Source organism: Seriola lalandi, unplaced genomic scaffold (assembly GCF_002814215.2).
Source record: "Seriola lalandi dorsalis isolate HSWRI2012SDOR001 ecotype SW California unplaced genomic scaffold, Sedor1 jcf7180002049666, whole genome shotgun sequence".
Taxonomy (NCBI): domain Eukaryota; kingdom Metazoa; phylum Chordata; class Actinopteri; order Carangiformes; family Carangidae; genus Seriola; species Seriola lalandi.
In genome coordinates this window covers 145,541-167,854 of record NW_019520219.1, presented here as the reverse complement: position 1 = coordinate 167,854, position 22,314 = coordinate 145,541, and the positions used below count along the sequence as shown (strand labels likewise).

The 22,314-nt window shown below is 43.5% G+C and overlaps 2 protein-coding genes and 1 long non-coding RNA gene across 3 annotated transcripts; 2 read left to right on the top strand and 1 right to left on the bottom strand.

Annotated features, from left to right (window-relative positions):
• The first annotated feature begins 62 nt into the window (after positions 1-62).
• Positions 63-6,517, top strand: six4a (SIX homeobox 4a). The gene is made up of 3 exons (XM_023398606.2): positions 63-884; positions 2,612-3,306; positions 4,430-6,517. The coding sequence occupies exons 1-3, from the start codon at positions 151-153 to the stop codon at positions 5,035-5,037; spliced, it is 2,037 nt and encodes a 678-aa protein (XP_023254374.1). The 5' UTR covers positions 63-150; the 3' UTR covers positions 5,038-6,517.
• Positions 6,518-6,875: 358 nt separating this feature from the next.
• On the bottom strand, positions 6,876-10,858 carry LOC111648870 (uncharacterized). The gene is made up of 3 exons (XR_015436553.1): positions 10,643-10,858; positions 8,541-8,649; positions 6,876-7,965 (listed from the first exon to the last, which is right to left on the bottom strand). It is a non-coding gene; the product is annotated as an uncharacterized LOC111648870 (long non-coding RNA).
• Positions 10,859-12,800: 1,942 nt separating this feature from the next.
• Positions 12,801-15,246, top strand: LOC111648869 (homeobox protein six1b). The gene is made up of 2 exons (XM_023398607.2): positions 12,801-13,732; positions 14,539-15,246. The coding sequence occupies exons 1-2, from the start codon at positions 13,173-13,175 to the stop codon at positions 14,831-14,833; spliced, it is 855 nt and encodes a 284-aa protein (XP_023254375.1). The 5' UTR covers positions 12,801-13,172; the 3' UTR covers positions 14,834-15,246.
• The last annotated feature ends 7,068 nt before the right edge of the window (positions 15,247-22,314 follow it).

Genomic DNA, 22,314 nt, shown 5'->3' with positions numbered 1-22,314 from the left:
CCCGCAGAGTAAAAGTCACGTTGGAAGGAAAAGGGGAGAGAGATATCTACTTACAGCTGCTGTCAGATATCCGATCGCATTCGCATGGCGCGGAGGTAACCTGATCGAGCTGGGAGGAGTGACTTTACCAGGGAAGGCTTGAACAAAAAAATGTCTTCTTCTTCTGCCGGAGAAGTCACAACAGCAAATGACATCAAGAGGGAAAATGTGAAGGAGGTGGATAAGCGGGAGTGCATCAAGTTTGTGGCGCTGGACGCGGCGGAGTTGTCCATGGAGCGCACGACTCCCAACACGGACGCGGTGCGCACGGAGCTCTTGGTGAGCGCCGCTTCCTCTCTGGCTTTCTCCCCGGAGCAAGTGGCGTGTGTCTGCGAGGCTTTGCAGCAGGGAGGCAATGTGGACCGGCTGGCCAGGTTCCTGTGGTCCCTGCCACAGAGTGACCTGCTACGCGGCAACGAAAGCATCCTAAAAGCCCAAGCCCTCGTTGCTTTCCACCAGGCTCGGTATCAGGAGCTGTACAGTATTTTGGAGAACCACAGTTTCAGTCCGTCCAACCACACCTTTCTGCAAGATCTGTGGTACAAGGCCCGGTACACAGAGGCGGAGAAGGCGCGGGGGAGACCCCTGGGCGCCGTAGACAAGTACCGGATCCGGAGAAAGTACCCTCTCCCCAGGACTATCTGGGACGGCGAGGAGACTGTGTATTGTTTCAAGGAGAGGTCTCGAAACGCGCTGAAGGATCTGTATAATCAGAATAGGTACCCCTCTCCTGCCGAGAAAAGAAATCTCGCCAAGATTACAGGACTCTCCTTGACCCAGGTCAGCAACTGGTTCAAAAACAGGAGACAGAGAGACAGAAACCCGTCCGAGGCACAATCAAAAAGGTGAGGCAACACAAGGAACAATCGACGCATTTTAAACTTCATTTGAACCAGATTATTGAAATATTTCCCTGTGCGTAAAAGGCGCATTAAAACACACTCAGGCTAATTTTAACAAAGTATTTCAAATCCTTTTTCCATGGACGGACGCCTAGTTTATAACCATTCACACTTGAGTCAGTGACTGACAGTGGCCAGTGTATTTCATAATCTCCCGTCGGACTCACTTATAAGACCTGACAATGTGAATCCTTAACTGTTTATTATTAACAAACGAAAAAAGTGTGCGTAAAAGGGTTTGGAGCACGCTTTTAATGTTTTGAAATATGAAGCGGTTGCCTTTCAGATCCGGTTTCAAGTGTGTTGGTGCTATGGGGCATGGAAACCATAAGCAACGAAAAGTCATAGTAACTTCACTTCACACACTCCGGTGCCCTGGCTGTCAGACACACAGTTTAACTTTGATGGAACTATTCAATAGGCGACATGAAAAGTTACTTTAATCTCGTGTATTAATAATGTGTGAAGATGTGCACAAACACGCACATACATACGCTCTAGCGCGTGCGTATGTCCCCAGCCCAACATAAATCATTTTCATAATCACATTTCTTTTTTTCCCTCTCTCTCTCTCTCTGAACGAATAGGATCCCACGGGCTCAAAACTCTTCCACATAAAGAGACTGAATTTTACCTTCTTTCATGTTTCCCTCTCTGTGAACAAAGCTGACGCACACCTGGTGGAGGTGACCCCTCTGTCTCTCCCTTTCTCTCTCTCTCTCTCTGTCTCTCTCTCTCTCTGTCTCTCTTACACACAAACATACACACACAAGCGCGAACGAACACACACAAACCATCGTACACTGCCTTCAGATCCCGACTACAATTATTCCGACACGGTGTTTTAATATGTTTATAACCTGTGGATATTTTCAACAAACTTAATCGTCCCACACTTGCAGTAACTAGTGTCTTGCTTTATATCTTTTCCTGGAAGTGGGGGGTTTGGATGTTTGAGTGTGTGTGCTCGGGGGAGGAGGGGGTGGGCGGTGCAGCTGTTTTAATCAGTCTTTTAACATGGGGGAGTGGGGGGGGGTTAAAAAACAAAATCTAACAGCTACATTCATATTGTTTTATTTTTAAGACTGTGGTGGCTTCTTGAAAACGGAAAGAGAAAGATTTTAATTTACATTTGAAATCGAGGAGGGAGGAGGGGGTGGGGACGGGGGCAGAAAGAAATCGTTTCAGCCATTTGTTCTGTCAGGCCATCAGCTCTGGCATTTTGTCACAGCAGAATTTATAGCGCCAAATGGTTGCACGGTTGTTGATGTTGGTTGGTTGTTGTGAGTGCAGCTCTCTCCATGAGGTAAGCCAGGGCTACACATTCACAAACACAGCCTGCTCTTCAAAGCTGTGTAATAACACACCGACAAATGTGACTGCCTGCTCTGGGTTATAGGCAAGATGTGGGTGGAAAGGAAATAAACGCCATTATACCGGTTTATGCTCTCTAATTGTAACAGTGCTGCAGAGTGTGTCCTCTTTCCCGAAAAACTACACAAAGGGAGGAAGAAGCACTTAATGTCTATATCAGGGGCTTAAACTTTTTTCAGTCTTATTCCATTTGGATTAAAGTCAGTTTATAACTATAATTAACCACCAATGATGATTTCTTTTCCTTGTTTTGTGACACACCATTTGTCATCTTTTTCTGCCTGTTTCTTTCACAGTGAATCTGATGGAAACCACAGCACAGAGGACGAGTCTAGTAAAGGCCAGGAGGAGTTGTCACCCCGGCCCCTCTCTAACTCCTCAGATGGGGTGATCACCCATGGGATTCAAACAGGACCTCTGGACAGTGGGGTGGTCATCCAACAGATCGGGGACATCAAGATGCCCCCTGGATCCACAAGTGGCGGTCTCTACAACGGAAGCCTAGTGACCAGTAACACCTCTTCCACCGTGTTTCACAATGGTGGCTCGTCTTACCTCCACACACCTGGAAACATCCTCTTCAACGGGCTCAATTTGGGCATCCAGCCCTTGGCCTTCAACCCTCTGAGGCCGTCTGGAGGGGTATTGCTGGGGGGCTCTGGAGTGGACATGCAGATGCAGACAGGGCAGGAGAAGGGACTGGGCAGTTCTGCTGAGGACTCCAGCCTGCAGTACGCGTCCTACTCTGGCTGTGTGAATGGAGCCGAGGTGAAGCTGGAGGGGCTTCACACCATGGCCGCCCAGAACGGGGGCTCCTCTGTGCTGACATTCAGCTCCTCGTCAGGTGCGCTGCAGCTGGGTGGCTACAGTCTGGTCCAGGTACCGAGTGGAGTCTCTGACAGCGATGGCAGCTCATTACTCAACAGCGATGTAGGTCTTCCTCCCCTGCAGCTCTCCTCTGCCTCCTCCGCCTCGACAATCCCACAACAAGGTGGGTACAGGAAGTGATTTGTTATTCAGCTTACATACTACTTTACTTAGAATAAGTTTAACTGTAATGTTTACTTGAGAAAGGGTATTACAGCATAATGAAGTAAAGATGAGCAACAATGACACAATCAAATATTACAGTATTTTTGACCCAGAGACTTATGACTGATCATGCTTTAATTCTTAATAAGGAGGGGAAGATATTGACTAATAATGGGGATATGATGCTGATACATTTAGAGGCATTCACTTACTCATTAATCTGTCAGGTGCTCTAAAGTAATGCCGTTAGATTATTGCAGCCTTTAAGACCAAGAAAAGACAGAAATAAGCTCTGCCATAGTATTAGGATCTTATGTCACAAAATAGAAGTGGTATCCTTATGTCTCCCGGCTTCATAGCAGGTCAGTGGTGCTCTTTACCCTCCTTAAATGTTCCAGTGCAATGCTGCACGTCCCTGGTAGTTTGTCAACAGATCCCTACTACGTCCACCCAATATATCCAAGCAGCTTTATTCTTGGCTTGTCTGCGTTTGGGCCGTAGCCCAAAGGGCTGATACTACACATAACACAGAGCAGAAGAAACAGGGAAGGGCCCCACATTCACACACTCACACACACTCACACACACACACACACACACACACACACACACACACACACACACACACACACACACACAAGAGGTGGTCCTTTGAAAACCCCAGAGATGGATAAAAACAAGTTCTGAAGTCACCATCACTCATCATCATTGCGCTCTTGATCTGCAGAGCAGGGAGGCGGAGAAATACGTTTCAGACAATCAGAGGCCACGAAACGCACTAACAGGGAATAAACCACAACAGCACTTACTTTGACAGAAAGCAGAGAATCTACACCAGGATGAATTATAAGGAAAAACAGAAAATTGCAGCTTTCTGTTGAGTTCTGGCAGGCTCCTGCATTTGTTCTCAGGGGCACTGTGGGGTCAAGCTTAAAGAGCACCAAGTGTGTGAGACATACAACAGCAATTTTGGGGCCAAGGCCTGCTCTTAATGAAATATATAGTACTGTGAGGAATGAGAAGGGGATCTATACTGGAGGTAGAGATACTGCATGTATTGATTTGTCATTGTATAACCACAGGTACCATGCCTCTGAACAATGTAGCAGTGAGTTCCTCCAACGACGACTCGTTCCAGCAGCAGGACAAGCTGACCATGACGTCTCTGCACCACAGCACCGTCCTCTACAGCATGAGCAACGCCGGCCAGCCATCCATCAAGAAGGAGCCTCTGGAGGGCGGTGTCTACTCTTCGTACCACCACGGTCTTCACCTGGACCCCAGTGGTCAGATCAGCTACACCACCCCCAACTCAGAAGACGCTCCATCTAGCCAAGGTCCCGCCTCGACCACCGAGGTCCCCGCCGTTACCTCTTCCAGCCCTGAGCCGGAGGTCTACACCACCCTGACCGTCAGCACGCCCCTGATGGCCCAAACGGACCCGAGCAACCACCACCTCCAGTCCACAGAGTATCTTGGGAGCCACGAGGTCCGGGGGCCTCCGCCCTCGCACCTGATGGGCTCTGGCATGAACAGCGACTACATGAACCTTTCAGAGAACAAGGTGAACGTCTCAGGAGGCGTGAATGAGATGGTGCGGGCGATGTGTGGGGAGATGGAGGCCGTGGAGGGGAAGGAGCTAGCCAAACTACAGACAGTGCAGATGGATGAGGACATGGCTGACCTTTAACCTTAAACCAGTCTCCTCGCAGAAGCACTCGTGTCCTCCCGAGCAGTGATATGGTGAATCTTTACCTTTGTGTGAGCGTGTGTGTGTGTGTGTGTGTTTTTTTTTTACCATTCATTTCCTTGATGTTAAATTATTTGTGTTCATTTGACTTTTTACAATGCACTCTAGTCAGACGGGAGCCCTGTGGGTGGGCATTATCAGTTTATCATAAAGACTTTTAAAAGAAAATCAAAAAAAAAACTATGACATGTTTTTAAAAGCCCCGTTCGTAAGATGAAACATTACGACTGTTTGGTGCAAACAGAAGAAGTCGCTGTATGTGTTTGAGCCATGATTTAAATGTGCATTTTTATAGACAACACCTGCTACTTCCTGTTGAGTGGATTTGATCTGCAGAAGCAGGTGCTGGAATGCCTCGAGTCATGTGACCAGGATGTTCCTCCAAACTAAATGCGTCATCTGGCTCAAACCAAAAAGGTCATTCGGTAGGGGGGAAGAGGGAGAGAGCCTCTGTGAAAATGATCAGTTAAACAGCGACAGCTTGACTGAAGGACTGCACACACACACACACAGAATAATAGGTTGTTAAGACGCAAGAAAGACAGAAAAAGTGTCCTTCAGTAAGCACCTTAAATTCTCTGATTGCCTCTCAAGTCACTGCAAAAACCCTGATTTTGTGCGTTATATCACACCAAATGAACTCGGAGTGTTGAGTATGGGACTAGAGTTAAAGACGAATGTGCCTTTCTGCTACTTAAAAATACACAATGGCATTGGTCTGTTTTTGGCATTTGCACTAACCACGATGACATCACAATGTACAAGCAGCCCTCGTGTCGGAAGGTGTGTCATGTGCAGCAACAACAACAAACGCGCACTATTTCAGCAATGACACCTGTGTCGAGCCTCATCATCAACCTGTGAGACCAAGATACGAGCGATGATCGAAAGGTCACGCTGTCGGTTCACATGCCGTCCATCATGTTGTTTATAACGCTGCAACTCATAGTATGTTATCTAGATGTGATGATGCTATAGTATATCGTGTTTCATTTTGATGTGTCTCTCCAAATGTCAGTAATCATGAATGATATTTTTCTATAAAGCCAGATGCAAACATCTACAGTGTGTATGCTTTTTGAAAACGTATAAGGAACAAAGGGACAGGAGTCAGAAGTGAATAAGAGGACAAATCTGTTTTATTGTTTTTATATAGTCCCACCTTTAAACCGGAGAGGGATTGTAATAATTTCTCTTTGCATGGCGTCATAATGTTTTGGACACTAGTGCCTTTTACTTTTTTTTTTCTTTTTGTGAATAATCAGTTGTAGCTGTTGCGTTTGGTGTGCAAGCAGGAGCTTCAGAGATTTACCACCGCCGCCGCCGTCTCTGGAACACTTGTTGGGTGTCAGATGAGGGAAAGAAAAGAGAGAATGTAGAGCCCATTTGTCAAGTGTGTCCGGTGCGTTTCACAACAGGAGCCGAATTCCTCGCTGTCATACATGACCATAATAGCACATTTCAGCCTCACAGCCAAGTCAGACCACGCACATGTATCAGTGCATCACATGTCTTCATACTAGAGGACTGGTAACACTTTAATTTGTCAGGATTTATGACATGATCCCATCAATTTGAATGGACATTTCAGTGAAAGTATCCTCAGTGCTTTAATGTAAAAATACCAAAAATGAATCGTGGGCAAATAGTAAACTGATGGTCATTTATTTTGTTTTTTGTTTTGTTTGTTTTTTTGTTTTGTTTTTTATCTTAGTTTGAATGATATATTTGTTATCTGAAATTATGTGAATGTATTTTTCTAAATCTCCATACTGCAATAAAAGTTTATATTTATAAAAACATAAAACAGACATTTTTAATCCTTTCTAACACATTTAGTTTCAAGATGACTGAGGAAATTAAGGACTGATCTCTGAGGGTTTTTGAGATTTTAGGGATATAACATGTAAATTACAGACAAAAAGCACATGTCTATGTAGGCAAACCTTGAGGATGGGGGTGGTGGTGGTGGTGGTGGTGGTGGTGGTGGTGGCATGCAGTAATCCAGCAAGCCTGGCGCTGCTCTCTGCAAACCTGCAGTGATCGTTTGCACATGCCTGGCAACCTGGAGTTCATTAGCCCTCCTTTTCTCATCTCAGCCCCTGTAATTCAAATAAACAGCAACGAGATTTCCAGAGGTAAAGCTCTTTTTGGGTGGGGGGTCTGCAGCTCCCCACAGCTCAGTCCAATCCAATGGTTTTTTTTCCCCGAGCGAAGGCCGAACAACCCCCCCTGCTTTAACATGTGGAAGAATGAATCTGAGGCGCTGTCACTCACAGACACTGAGTCTCTATCCAGAAAAGAGCCTGAACTCCTCTCACGGCTTGAGGGGATTCTCTGTCAATTCATGAATTTCCACCCAAGGCTCGTTCACTCAGTGGGCACCCGACCAAACCAGCGCAGAGAGATAAGATGGAGGCAAAGTTTGACAAATGGACGAACAGCGGGGGATTTTATTTTATTCACAGAGTGTCTGCGGTGAATTATAGGAGTTGTCCTCTCAGCGGATCCTGGCTGGAGGAGTTATATATGATCTAACTGATGACCTAAATAAACAGAGGCTGTTTGTCTGTGCTCACTGTTGAGGCACAGAGAGAGGGAGAAGAAAAAATGGGAGAGACTAGCGGGAAAGGGAGGGCGAGACAGGCTGCCGGGATAAAGTTACCTGTGCACAGGTGACCTCGTCGCCATGGGCAGTGGATTAGCTGATTGTTAGGTATCAGGTAACTCCTCCTGTAATATTGAAGAGGGTGAAAACAGCTTTGTTGGAGCGCAGAACAATATCCCATTCGCAGCAGGAGCCCAAGGTCTGTGGGTCTCACGGGGAGGGGGCCACAGAAAACTCCAAATTCCACCTTTGTATTGTGCCTATAAATTAGACAGGGAAAGCAGCATTATTGTGGCCTCACAGAAGATGTGTGGTGCATTTTCCATGGGGACTCGACACAGTTAGTTGCTGAATTTTTACATTTTACAGCTCTCTTTATGTGTGAAAATCGGGACATCCCCATATCTAAGTGGGGGATCATTTCTGTCCACAATTTCAAACATGCAACATAAAACATACTAGGGTGCGCAGTAAAAAAAAAAAAAGAAAAAAAAAAGAGGGAACTCCCCCAGAACTCTGGCCTTATTAAAAACACTGACCTCTGATCTTTCACATGGTTTCAAAGCTGACATTTAATGCTGCGCAGCAGACTGCAAGCCATATGTAACATGACCTGGGGAGAACGGTACTCCACTGCTCCACGTCCCACTAATGAGAGGGCAAGGGTCAGTGGGTACCAGCCTGCTCGTACAGACCCACCACTACTGGCCAAGTAGTTCCCTGTCCAGAAACAAAGTCTACTGTTGGCTCTAACCAGGCTGTGGGAAGTAGGTGGTGTTTATGGACCATGGATGGGAAATAAACGTCCTCGATCCTTGTAGAGTTTTTTTTTTACCTCTTTATTTGTTGCTTGGCAGAGTAGAAGGTATGTGCACATGTCTGCTCCATCATCCAGTGTGGTAAGGGGAAGATGCAACCAGCATGATTCACCAGTTTGTTCTGGACTACAAGGACAGAAAAAACATAAGTCATGAGGACAGTTTTAAGTGTGCATGTGTTTGTGTTTCTAAGTGTGTGTGTGTGTGTGTGTGCGTGCGTGCGTGCGTGCGTGCATGCAATTTGTTTGCACGCACGCACGCACGCACACACACACACACACACACACACACACACACACACACACACACACACACACAGTGGCAGCAGCTGGGAGGCAGCATCATGGCCACACCACAGTGGTCAAACGGTATTTCCCAAAGAGAAAAACACCACTTTGTAACAGGAGTAGAGCAGATGAGGCCTGACATGACCAGTGAAGACCATGGACACACACACACACACACACACACACACGCACACACACACACACACACACACACCTGCCCTTTAACTACCTGAAAGCTAAAACTTTATTTGCTAAAACACTAATAACATTTTGACATGATCGCATCGCCATGGCGCCCCCTCCCTGCCAGCAGGCTCACATGGCCGCTGCACGTCACGTTTAAATCCTTCCTTTTGTTTGTTTATGTGTTTGTCTGCCCGCCTGCTTTGTTTACATACTCCTGCCCCGCAGCCAAATAACAATACTAATACTGATTACAATAATTTCCCTAAAATAAATGTCCTCATCTATATTCCCGGGCCTTGTTCACCGAGCAGAGCACTGTAAAAGCCGAGGCCGTAATTGCATATTTGTGGAGGTGGTCCTCTGAGGAAATGCGTAAATGATTTTGATGGGGGGGTGGAGGCATGAGGGGGGGTCGCTAACCCCAGTGCACTTGTACCAGGTCTAATTTTCCAACATGACAGGAAACTCTGTTAAGCTGATAATTGCAGCTCCAATTTCATTTAACTCACTCATGTCAACAGTTGTGTTTTGTTTTGAGAGAAGGAGCTGCCTTTTTTTTTTTCACTGCCTCTCACTTCACTAAATAAATCCCTTTAACTCTTAATTACAGACACATTGAGGATCATCTTGGATTCACAGTAAACTATAAATCAATCACAAACTATTGATTAGATTAATTGTAATGTCGATAAATATAAAGTTAGTCAAATGTAAACAAAAAAAGACAATTGCAATGTTTTGCAGTTTTCTTACAATTAATTAATTAAATTAATAAATAAATACATTTACTAAAACAAGCCTCCCCATTAAATTGATGCAAACGACGTTTAATGTCGTTTAAATAAATTCTTCTTTTTTTAATATTTTTTCAGTGTAGTGACAAGATTTCAATTGAGTGTCACTAAAGTCACCCCCACCAAAAAACTCAAAGCAAACGTCCCCCCACCCTGGGAACTAAATTTAACATTTTTTCACTTGATTTAAACAGTATCGGCTTTGTTCCAGTCGATACAGCTGAAATAGCACTTTGGATTTAGATAGAGTGAAAACCATCTGTTCAGTGAGCTAGTGGTAGTTTCGATTTTCCTCCATATTTTCAAAAAAATAAACCCTCCAATAGGAAACACAAGTCTTTTTTTTGATGATGACATTTTTATGAAGTGTTTTCTGCTGTTTTGAGTTGATCCCTTTTCCTTCTCTCATTCTCTCCCTCTGGCCTGGAGTGTGACAGTTAGATCTGATGTCCTTTTTCCCCACCAGTGCGTGTAACAGATTACACAGTAATGTGGTAGATACTGCTGCTATCAACAGGGTAATTAATAAGGAGATGCTGATTCAATAAGCACACAGGCCCACGCGCCTCCATCCCGCGGAGGCCTGTACCTCACATTAAAGCAGTTTAAAGAGAAATGAAAAAAAAGTGTATTTTTCGGAGTGAAAACAGTCTGACTCATTTGAGATTTTTCCGGAAAATTGTGATTTCACTTCGGAGCATCCAGGATATCTATAGCAGCCCTGAACCTACAGGAGAGGAGCTGTGGGGTTTGTTCCATGCAGGAGTCAGTTTTAGGGAGTAAAAGTCTGGAAAGAGAATAAGGAGAATCCCTGCTCGTTCAGAAAAGAAGCAAAGGAGTGATCGCACTAACCTATGTATTGCATTACTTGTCGGGGTATGAGGAGCCCAGCACTGGCCGTGGCAGAGGCGGAGGCAGACGGAGAGTCCACATCTTGAAATAATCTCGCCCCCCGGGCTGCTCGGGTTAAAGGAGGAGGCGCGGCGCAATGTGGTAGAGATATTAGAGAAACCCGAGAGCCGCTCATCAGACAGCTCATTTACTGAAGCACTGAGGTTTTACACAGCTACAGACCCCGAGCTGAAGTGGCCTGAGAGCCTGTGTGTCCACCAAGGATATAGACCTCCAGCTCCAAACCCACAGCAGGAGCCACTATTTCAGCCTGGTTCAGCAGCATGAGTGTTTATAGCCTGTACTGTATAAATAAAACAAGAAGATTATTGTTTTGTTTTTTTTAACTGTTAGTTTTCAAAATAAAGGTTAAAAATGATAGAAAGTGTTCAAAAATGCACGTTAATCTTATTGTTGTGGTTTTTATAGCCAAAGTTTAATTTCAGCACAGTGAGATACATGAGAACCAATCAGGAGGGAATCGGATGGTTAGATATATTTTCTAATAAAACCTAAAAAAAATAATGTAATAAAAGTTGGACATATGAAGTTTTATATTGAACTCTGAAATAATCTGGTCTATAATCAAACCTATGGTCTTTCTGCCTGCATTAAAACGTTCATCTTTTCAGTATCCTGAACATACGCCCACATTCCCAAATATTGGAGATTTTTTAATTAAAAAACATCGTTTTCGAATTTATTTGTCCACAAAAACCTTGAAGGTTAAATTATAAATACAGGATATTCAATCAGAGCAGATTTGTCTGTTTTTTTCCCTCTGGCTTCTGTTGCCACAAAAACAAAAGTTCAAAGCATTTTATCTTCCTAGTAAAATGCCTTTATAAAGGGGTCATCTCCTCAAGACGCTTTGTGTGAATTTGTTGACGTTAAATATTATTTTCTCGGGCGCAATCTTGTTCTTTGACATATTGAGGGGGAGTTTAGTTTCAGACTTTAGTGCAGATAAAGAAACGTGATCTATATGGCTCAAACCAACAACTGCACCACCAAGAACCACTGTCGCAGAGAACTCATTTACTAATGGATTGGTTTAGTGTTTCACCCCACAGAAAACACTGGAGCCAGTGCGGTGCCCGTCTAATCCCTGAAATATAAATGTAGGCTACGGGGTAAGAAGGGGCTCTTCAGAAAACACGTGATGATGGAGGAAACACGCAAGAAATGGCAAATATAAGGGGCGAGGGGGCCTGTTACATATGTATGGGAGATTCATTTAAAACTCAAACAAGTTGGGGTCTTCAGTGCGAGGAATTTGCCAACTGAATCTCACCAATAAACAAAATTGCAGCTTTACATGAAGAGTCTAAATATGTAGAGGTCTAAATTCTGAAACTCTTTTAAGCTCCCAGTTTGTGGCAGGTGTTGGAAATATGTGAGCTACTGAATTTGTGAATCTTGAAGGTGTTTGTCAAATTGTCTAACAAGTTTAGACCATGTGGCATTTCATATCAGCCTCTAGTGGACCTAGTGGTCTATGGCCCATAACACATTTGGCAGGTAGTATAGGTTCCTCATATAAAAGACGTGCGTAATAGTACGCAAGGACCCAACTATCATAGGAACTTATTAAATTATATCACCTCATAAAATAAACGGCTTCGGTAATTAATAGACTATGAAAGGTGGGAATACAACAAAACGTCCAATCTGAATGTAATTAAGGTGGTGGGCGTCAACCACAATCAGCTGCAATGGTTAAAGAAAAAAAAAGGGTGTTTGACAATAAAGACCTTCAGCTGGAGAACAAAAAAAAGAAAAAATGTATTTTTGTTGAAGTATTGTTTAAAGAACACACTCACGAGTTTATTACTGCTCAGTTATATGTTGGTCGTGAAGATGTTTCAGCCTTTAAAGTGGATAAACTTTCCTCCACACATGAAAAAGCTGTGTGTTTTTGTGGGTTCACCCTCCACTGACTGTGACTGCTGATATGGAGATGCAGTGTGCGGTTTGCCCCACGTGGGAAGCCCGTATACACACCATTATAGAAGATGTATATTCAGAACATGTTAATAAGGCTTTTTTTAAGAGGTCTGCAATAATTGATTAGTGTTTAGGTGCTGCTCTGCTCCCTCAGCTGAAGCGGGAGTGGGACTGTGGGGGCGGGAGGTGGAAGCGCTCCTATTTCAGCCCCTGACGCACTGCCTCTGGGGAGGAAACGGAGCTGCAAACTCAGTCCTGCTCTGCTGTACAGGGTGCAGGGCAGAGGGAGAGCCAATCACCGAAACGCACAGGCTCCCTTTAAGCCTGACATATCTCCAGCAGGAACAAATTGTCCCAACAATCAACATCCCAATCTGCTGCGCGCATCAGGGGCTGCAGTGGAGTGGATAGCCTATAGGCCTGAGCTGCGCGGAAGGATTGCGCTGGACTGCATCGCGACAAGAAAGTAGAAACACACAGAAATAAACAACAGCTATTCGTTTTGGATATCAACGTCCTGGGCGGAGGAGTGAGCTCGGACATCATGTCTATATTACCGTCTTTCGGGTTTACGCAGGAGCAAGTGGCGTGCGTTTGCGAGGTGTTGCAGCAGGGAGGAAACCTGGAGAGGCTCGGCCGCTTCCTGTGGTCTCTGCCCGCTTGCGATCACCTCCACAAGAACGAAAGCGTCCTCAAAGCCAAGGCGGTGGTGGCCTTTCACCGGGGGAACTTCAGGGAGCTCTACAAGATCCTGGAGAGCCACCAGTTTTCTCCGCACAACCACCCGAAGCTGCAGCAGCTGTGGCTGAAGGCGCACTACGTGGAGGCGGAGAAGCTGCGCGGCCGGCCGCTCGGAGCTGTAGGGAAGTACCGGGTGCGGAGGAAATTCCCGCTGCCCCGCACAATATGGGACGGCGAAGAGACAAGCTACTGCTTCAAGGAGAAGTCCAGGGGAGTCCTGAGAGAGTGGTACACGCATAACCCCTATCCGTCCCCGCGGGAAAAGAGAGAGCTGGCCGAGGCCACAGGACTGACCACCACGCAGGTCAGCAACTGGTTCAAAAACAGACGGCAGAGAGACAGAGCCGCAGAGGCGAAGGAGAGGTACGTTAGCCCGGCGCCGCCTCGGTGCTGCTTGTGATTTCTATGTTTTTGTTCACATCTTTTCAACAGTAAAATCACGTCACCGAAATGTGGCCACAAGCGATCACAGTTATAAGAACGTGGATCAGTGGAAAGTGGCAAAAATTCATGGCAGAGAGAAGTGACAACACAGGGAGAGAAATGGAGGAGTGTGTGATGTGGGAATAATTTCATTTCAGACAGAAGCTTGAATTTCCACGTTTCAGCGCTGTCCTGATAACAGTGATGGTGGTAAACAGTAGCGTGTCGTTGACAAATGATGCACCTTTCTCCAGAAACATCTGACTTGTTTAACATGAATTATAAGCGACACAGGTCTGAAATATCCGGCCACGGACATGCAAATAATCTGCTGTGCTATTTATTAATGATGGAAAAATACAGAAAGCAACATGGCCACATTGTAGGAGAAGAGTGTAGCTACTTTTGAGATAGGTGTTAGAGGTGAAGATGGGATACAGAATAAAACCCACAAAACACACTTTGTTTACATCAGTCAAATATCATCCAACAAAAGAGTAAAACACAACTAACTAAATATAAAACTGCACCAAAAGGGAAAATCTAAACATCTGTGTAGTTTGTCTTCGAAGCCAAGGCCTGTTAAATTTTTGTGTTACTGTAAATCAATCATGGCTGCCTCTTCTATTGTTTTTAGATATATTTTCTTTTACCTTCCTAATGTTTCTTACGGGCCTAACTAACACACTGATCTAATGCCATCTTCTTCCATATTTCTAATATTTTCCCCTTGCTGTCATTTTCAGAGAGAACAGTGAAAACAACAACGCAGGCGGCAACAAACAGAACCAGCTGTCCCCGCTGGACGGAGGAAAGTCTCTCATGTCCAGCTCGGAGGACGAGTTTTCTCCACCTCAGAGTCCCGACCAGAACTCAGCGCTTTTGCTCCAGGGCAACATGAGCCACCCCGGGGCCTCCGCTTACCCCATGTCCGGCCTGGGGGGCCCACAGCCGGTGCACGGCATGCACGGACACCCGCACCAACTGCAGGACTCCTTGTTGGGACCTCTAACCTCCAGTCTTGTGGATTTGGGCTCTTAAAGAGGCTGCCAGATTATTCTATTTTACAAAAACAAAAAGCAGAAAAAAAAGAAGACTGATAAGTGTATCAGATTGAGTACATGTATGAAATAACACTATAGTAGCCTACCTTATAATATAGACTGACTTGTCTGTCGTTAAATTTGGTTAGAACAAAATTCCTTTATGCGCTTAACCTGTATATCCCCCCTGACAGGAGCTTTTCTGACCTCCTGCACACGAAAACACACAAACAGGACCTGTCTGAAACTCTTAACTCAACGAAACACTTACATGGACTGCCCATTTGCTTAATTTATGATATTTTGTTAAGATAACTAAAGAATTATAGGAACCTCCTGCGATGGAAACTAAGAGGTAACGTTTTCATTAGAGTCATGGTAATTAGTTTCCAATAAAACAAAAGTAACACATTTGTCTCTGTGTTATTTGTGTATTTGGAGAAAAAGAAAAAAAATAGCCTGTAGACAATAATGTGCTGAATGTGTCCTGTCGATCCTGGCCCTCAAAACCTGCGCCACGCTACCACATGAACCGGAAGGATAATCTGACAGTTTATTAATTCACCGTGAAGTGGAGGAAAGAACCTAATAGATTTTCTTATTTTCTTATTTTTATTTTTATTTTTTTGGTGTCGTCCTATTTAATGATGTTTCTGCCTGCTGCTTGAAATGATGAATGTGTCCTTTAAAAATGATAAATTACATGCAAAATTGCCTACAAGCGATGAAATCTTCAGTGGTGGGATATGAATCTCTATCAGCAATATTCTGAGTCATAATGGAGTGGAGATTAAAGCCTGCTCTACGAGTTCTTTGGTTTTTAACAATAATAACTCAGAACATATTATTCAAAGGGAAATTTAATTATACCAGTGTGAGTCAACATCAGCAGCTGTCTGTCAGGAGCCTGTTGTGTACACACGAACCAGCTTTTGGTTCCTTTGAATATCGTGTCAGTTCTATGACACACGTTTGGCTGAAAGAGAGAGTTTTTTTTTTTTCTTTCTCGTTTTCGTCATTTTTAGCTGCACTGCTGCGGATCATTGGCTTTTTGTTGCCGTGTTTTCTTTGCTCTCTCTGAGAGTTTGTTCTGTCGGTTCCGGGCCATGGGAAAGAGACACCACTCAACCTCTACCAGCTCTGGATCCTCTGACAAAACATGGGCAAACATCCCATATACATATACATACATATATATATATATATATATATATATATATATATAAAGAAAAGTTTAATTATCAGTGCCTAATGACATCAATATAGATGTCCTATAAACAAAACAAAACAAAACAAAATTATATGGGCTTTAATATCAGATTAAAGATTTATAATTGCTAAAGAAAAAAATGTGATATTAGCAGAAACTCCCACTGTTATAGACATCATCATAATAATCCTCATGATAAATATAATAATAATAACAAATAAAAATAATAACATTAACAAAACCAATAACGACAATAATAATAATAACAATAATAATGATAACAATAATAAAAAAGTAATAGTAGTAAATAATAATAAACTGAGGGAGGACAGAATATGAGAACATGGTGGCCTGAAAGGAGGAATCTGGTGAGGACAGCTCTCTTGCCCCCTCTCCTCCCCACCACCCCCCCACCACACTCTCTTTGGGCTCATGTCAGGGTAAATTGTTTTGAGCAGAGAGCACCGAGGATTTCCTGAGCATAATCTGAAACAGTCGCTGCTAGCATTACTGCCTGATTGCGAAGATTGCAGGGCTGCAGCGCCCCGGTTTCAGCGGAGGGACCTTGAGGTATTCTGCATCCCAGAGGCCTCTCTCTCTCTCTCTCTCTCTCTCTCTCTCTCCCTCCCTCTCTCCTTCTTACTCTCTCAGCCCCTCAGGTCTACTAAAAACACCAGGGCTGTGCTCCCCATCTATCACCCACAGCTTTCCATATGGTTGTGTTTGAGTGATATGCCTGTCTGGCTGTCCTCAGCAGACCCTCCATCAGCAGGGTTTTGGTCAGTGTGTCTTATTTTCACATTTTCAATCTAATATGTGAGAATCAGTAGTGGGGTACGTATTCACATCATTTACTGAAGTAAAAGTAGCAGTGCCACACAATAAAACTACTCCATGACATGTAAAAATCCTGAATTTCTTTTCAGTTAAATAAAGTACAAAGTATTAGCAGATAAATTTACCGTAAGTATTGAAAGTGAAATATTATGCAGAATGCCTTATGTCAGTGTTTTATTATTAATGCTGGATCATTGTGACAGATGCATTAACGTGTTTGCCTTTTAATGTTGTAGTTGAGCAAAGTGAAGCCTTTTTGTGCTACTGGTTGCTTAAACTATTACAATTCATCCCATTTTATTAACTGATCAGATTTCTTATTTTTATGTAAAGTTTTAATCTGCAAAGCTGTTAGATGAATGTAGTGGAGTAGAGAGGGAATGTAGCATCAATTGGAAATACCCAAGTACAAACACTTTAAAATCATATTTAAAGACATTGAACACTTGGTTTTAAATCTTATGGATTTCTGTTTAGGAAGAAATGCCCATAAGTAAACAAAAAACAAAGTTCAGAGTTTTACTTAACAAACATTCAACAAATGCAAATATGAGAAAACGGCCCCACAACCTTCGTCAGATCTTGATTCAAACGTTGCAGGATTGTAAATGGTGCAATGACAAATCAATATGTGACATAGTGTTTTTCCATCTGAGCCTCATCACTTCAAACCAGTGAGGAGCAGAAATTTCTCAGGTGGAAAAAAACAAAACCTTTTCTAATTCAAACAGTAAATTGTGTGTTCTCATCACTTACATTAAGAAGATTGGGAAATATACATTTTTGGGGCTTGTCATTTCTGTACTCATGTAGCTGGATTTATTGTACTATACAGCACAGATGAGAATACATAACATTTTAATTGCAAGTAGAAAATATGAAGAATGTAATTATAAAACGGCACCGAAACATGTGATATATGTATATTATCAGTATATTTTTATAAAATAAAATAAAAACACTGTAGATAATTATTTTTAATTTGATTTTTACTCTAAGACCTTTGGTTTTAAGTCGCACTGTAAACAGAACAATTGTACTTTTGAAGCATCAAATTAACAACATCAAGGGAGGTTTTTACAATAGAGAATTTTGCACTGTCACTTGTTGTAGCACAGGACAATCTGATCTACTGAAAATACAAAGATATGACAATGATTTAACCTGTATGTATTTATGTACATATATAAATATATTAATATATAAATATTCATTTTAATAGTCTATAACTAAGAATCATCATAGTGTTGCTCAAATGTGACACTCAGCAGAGGTCAGCAGAGAGCAGAGGTTCTGCAGATCATATATAATTCTGACCACAGCAGGTGCCTCACACTCTTGGCACACGGTGTGGCTAAATATTCACAAATTAACAAACAGGTGATCACAAAGCCACAAAAGTGACTCCTCATACCTGTTAATCTAATGACAACATGTCCAGAAGGGTAGAGACACAGCAAGGATTAAACAGGCTCTAAGTCACCTTCAGGATGTGCAAGAGACTAAAATCAATCCAACACGGAAACTCTGACAGTGCTTTTAATCAAGCTCCAATCCCTCGCTTCCGAAATCCAGATGGACAAACTCCGCATTCATAAATCTATCCACCGTATCCGCCGCACAGTGCGTCTTCCTCTCTCATATCAGCCATGCAACAAGTGCAAGAGGGAGGCATGCTCCAGGCTATAGACTAGATGACAAAAGCTGGACGTAACGTCAGCATAAAGCAGGCCTGTGCCAGTAACAACAGCTGCTGATGGCAAACAGAGTGCAAGTCATCAAAAGGGCATTTCATTTGTCATAGGCGTAAGTGGCAGTGGCTCTAAATCAACAGCAGGAAGGGCCCTGACGTGTGCAAATAAACATGGAGAGAAGCCCGCATGAGCCTGCGCCGCCTGCCCTCAGCTGGGTTAATGTTTTCTCTGGCATCAGAGTCGGCGTACATCTCCTATAAGGACTGAATCCAAAGCCGAGGAACTTTTGGTTGAGTAGCCCTTCCATGGTCTGGTGCCTGCAGGTAGCTTCACCCCACATGGGAGCCGGGTGTGAGACAGTCCCAGGTATCCATAACCACAGGCTGTATGAGGGGTGTGTGTCAAGAAGGGGGGTGGGGGTGGGGGGCAGGCGGGTGATGAGGGACAAAAGGATCTTTTCAGGTCTGCCTCAGAGGGGTGGGGGTGGAGGAGAGATTTTCTTACCAATGATGCATGGATCTGACAGTGTTCCTGCCTGGCCGTACCCACAGGCAGATGCAGGCCGTGTGTATGTGTGTTTGTGAGTGTGTATGACTGTGTGTGTGTGTGTGTGTGTGTGTGTGTGTGTGTGTGTGTGTGTGTGTGTGTGTGTGTGTGTGGGGTTGTGCATACTGATGTTCACCAGACTCGGAGCGTGTGTGTATCTGAGCCAACAAAACTGAATATATGTAAAGCTCATAAAACATTTCCTAGATGGCAGAGGCGAGCATCTGTTATGTTTCTGTGACATAAGAGTGTAAAGGTCAGAGAGATTATTCTACGCTGCCTTCAAAAAAAAAAAAAGTTCATTATACTGATGCAGGAGCTGCGAGCCAAAGATAGCTTCCCCTCACGAGAGTAGGAAGCCATTCAGGAAGCTCCTATGTGACAGAGCTGAAAGAAATATTTATCTCTTTCTTCCAGTGGGATGAGTGATGTATGACCCAGGGTTCAGACACGAGGAGGAGGAGACTCTGCAGACGATCCCTAACCATTAAGGTGTTAAATAGCATGTTCTGTGTCAAATAAAGGACAGCATCATATACCTGATGAAAGGGGGGGGATTTTCTAATATATTACAAGAGGAGAAGACGGAGGACAAGATAAGGCGTGTGCGTGTCTACGAAAGAAGACTTGTATAAAAGAAATGTGGCCAGAAGGCAGAGGCTCATATAACAAACCCTTTCCTGAGACAAGACTCAGCTCTGGCTGCTGAGAATCAGATATCTGTATTTTTGGAGCTCGGAGAGAAACGTGATATTGGCATTAGTCTCATGTTTTTGATCAGGAAAGTGACTTCAGTCTGGGATGTTTTTGGAATACTTTTGGGAGGATTTAACAGATTTTGGTTAATGTTAGTTTCAGCCTTTTGAAGCCAAATTAAAACAGATCCACATGCTATCCACTGCACGTTCAATGTAAATATTTCTCCACGTGGACGACAGGATGCGCAGACACTTTATGAAGGAAAGACAAAGGAAAAACTACATTAACAGGGAGACACCTTAAAGCAGGTGTACACAGTGCTACAACGTCCTACACACAAGCAGTAGTGTTATAATTAAGTGGAAATAAAAACAGTGGTGTACGTATCCAATACAGGAAAAATAAAAAACTAATCTCTCTTAAACTGCCCTCAAAGAAAATATTACTGATGTTCATGTGAGAAAAGCTGTAATTGTTTAATCTCATTTAAAGGTTATTACTGGTGTACTGATGATGTTGTTTTTATTATCAACAAACCCATTTAAAAGATCAAAAATAATAATATGTTAGTGTGTCTCTCAGGACTTTCCCGTCCCGTTTGTGGCAGAAGATGTAAATGACGAATATATTCATTTATTTAAGAAGGCTCGGCCATTTTCTGTGACAGCTGGGCAATGTAGAGTTTCACAAATGTTACTCAAACATGAGTAAATAATTAATTTGTAAGGACAATGGTGTGAAGTCAAAAAAAAAAATTAGAGAGGGAACGCAGTGCAACAGTGCGGCTCCTTTATGTGTTTTAATAGTCTCAGTTTTGCCTCTTTAAAAGGTTTAGAGGAAACATGTCAAAATACAAAAACTGAAAACCAGACAGAAAATAAGGGGTCCAAACAAAATAAAGTTAAACTACTCTTTTCCTTGGATGACGGACTGACTGACTGTAAATGTCTCTGTAACTCTTCATTTGCTGATGCTCATGGAAACAAAACGTGCACTTTGTTTTGGTTGTGATGAAGTACGTCAGTAAGACTAACTCGAAGGACGAGTCTGGTGATATTCTGTAACAAGTCCCACAAAAAGACCCAAAACAACAATAAATCTCTCCCATTGTCTGTGTGTCCAAAGCTTGATACACATTATTCCCCTGAGCCACAGAGCTCCACTGTTGTCCCGAAACGATTACAAACACAACAATGAGCCACACCACTGCGCTGGCTGACATGTTCACTAGTGCTCATCAATCCACTGCTGGAATTAGTCCCCAACACTTGCTCTATTTTCTTCTGTTTGAGTAACATTTGCCAAAAACTACAGTGCTCAGCTGTTTAAGGACATTACTTAGCCTTCTAAAAAACAAACAAACTATATGTTTTTGAGTTGTTTTTAAAGATTTATGTCTCAGTATAGGAACAAATGGACTTGCAGCTGAAGTCAAACAGAATCAAGAGTTAGCTTTTGTATTTTTATCGGCTTTGTTGACAATAAGAAAAATATAAAACTGCACCAGATTTGTCCTTTAAAGTAGATTGACTGACTTTGAAAATATAAAATACATATTCAAAACAAAATTTCAGCAATTCAGCGCAGGGAGGCACTGAGCATACATCGGCCTTCACGGGACCTTTAAAAGAAACCGCCATAATGTCGGGGTTTAATATCATATTGTGGGCACTATTTCACAATTAATAATTGATAGTTCAGCAGACTGTCACCACTCTGATGCTCGTTGTTCTGTTTTACATCCAGCCAAGACCGATCCATGGGTCTAAACACAGACACATCACCGCCCAGGGCTCAAGGGGTTTTTGGGGAGGAGCAGCGGTGGCAGACACAACAAGAGGAAGTGGTATGGGATATGGGATAATGAAATCTACCTCACACTCCCGAGGGGCATCACCTCACCTTTCCTGGGGCTCACAAATAGCTCAAGTAACAAGCCCCCCCCCCCACACACACACACACACACACACACACACACACACACACACACACACACACACATGATCCACACCCCCGCTGTGCCCAAACCACACCACAGCTACTCTCCACCAGGACCCTGCAGCTATGTGCAGTTTGTACTTTGTTTGCCAACGTTGGAGTGACAGCAGCCTGAATCTGAGCTGCCATCTTGCTCCCCTCGCCCTTCATCTTCATACTGCAGAGCGGGATAAAATACCCCTCTTGGTTCCACGCAGAAAAAAGAAAAAAAGAAAAAGAAAAACATTCAGGAAATGAAAGTTGTAACACGATCCTCTGTGTGCCAAACGTCTCCCTGAGCAGGGACAAAAGGCCCAGAGAAAAGCTGCTGGCCCTATTTTAGCCTGCAGATGATAGAAGAACAGGGAAGGGTGGTGAGGAGAGGGTAAACACGGAGGAGGAGAAGAAAAGAGAAGGCATACAATTATGATGAGTGAAGAATTAGAAATCAGGAGTGGGGATGAGCCGAAACTATTTCCTCAGACAGTGAAAGAGGAGGAGGAGGAGGGGGTGGGG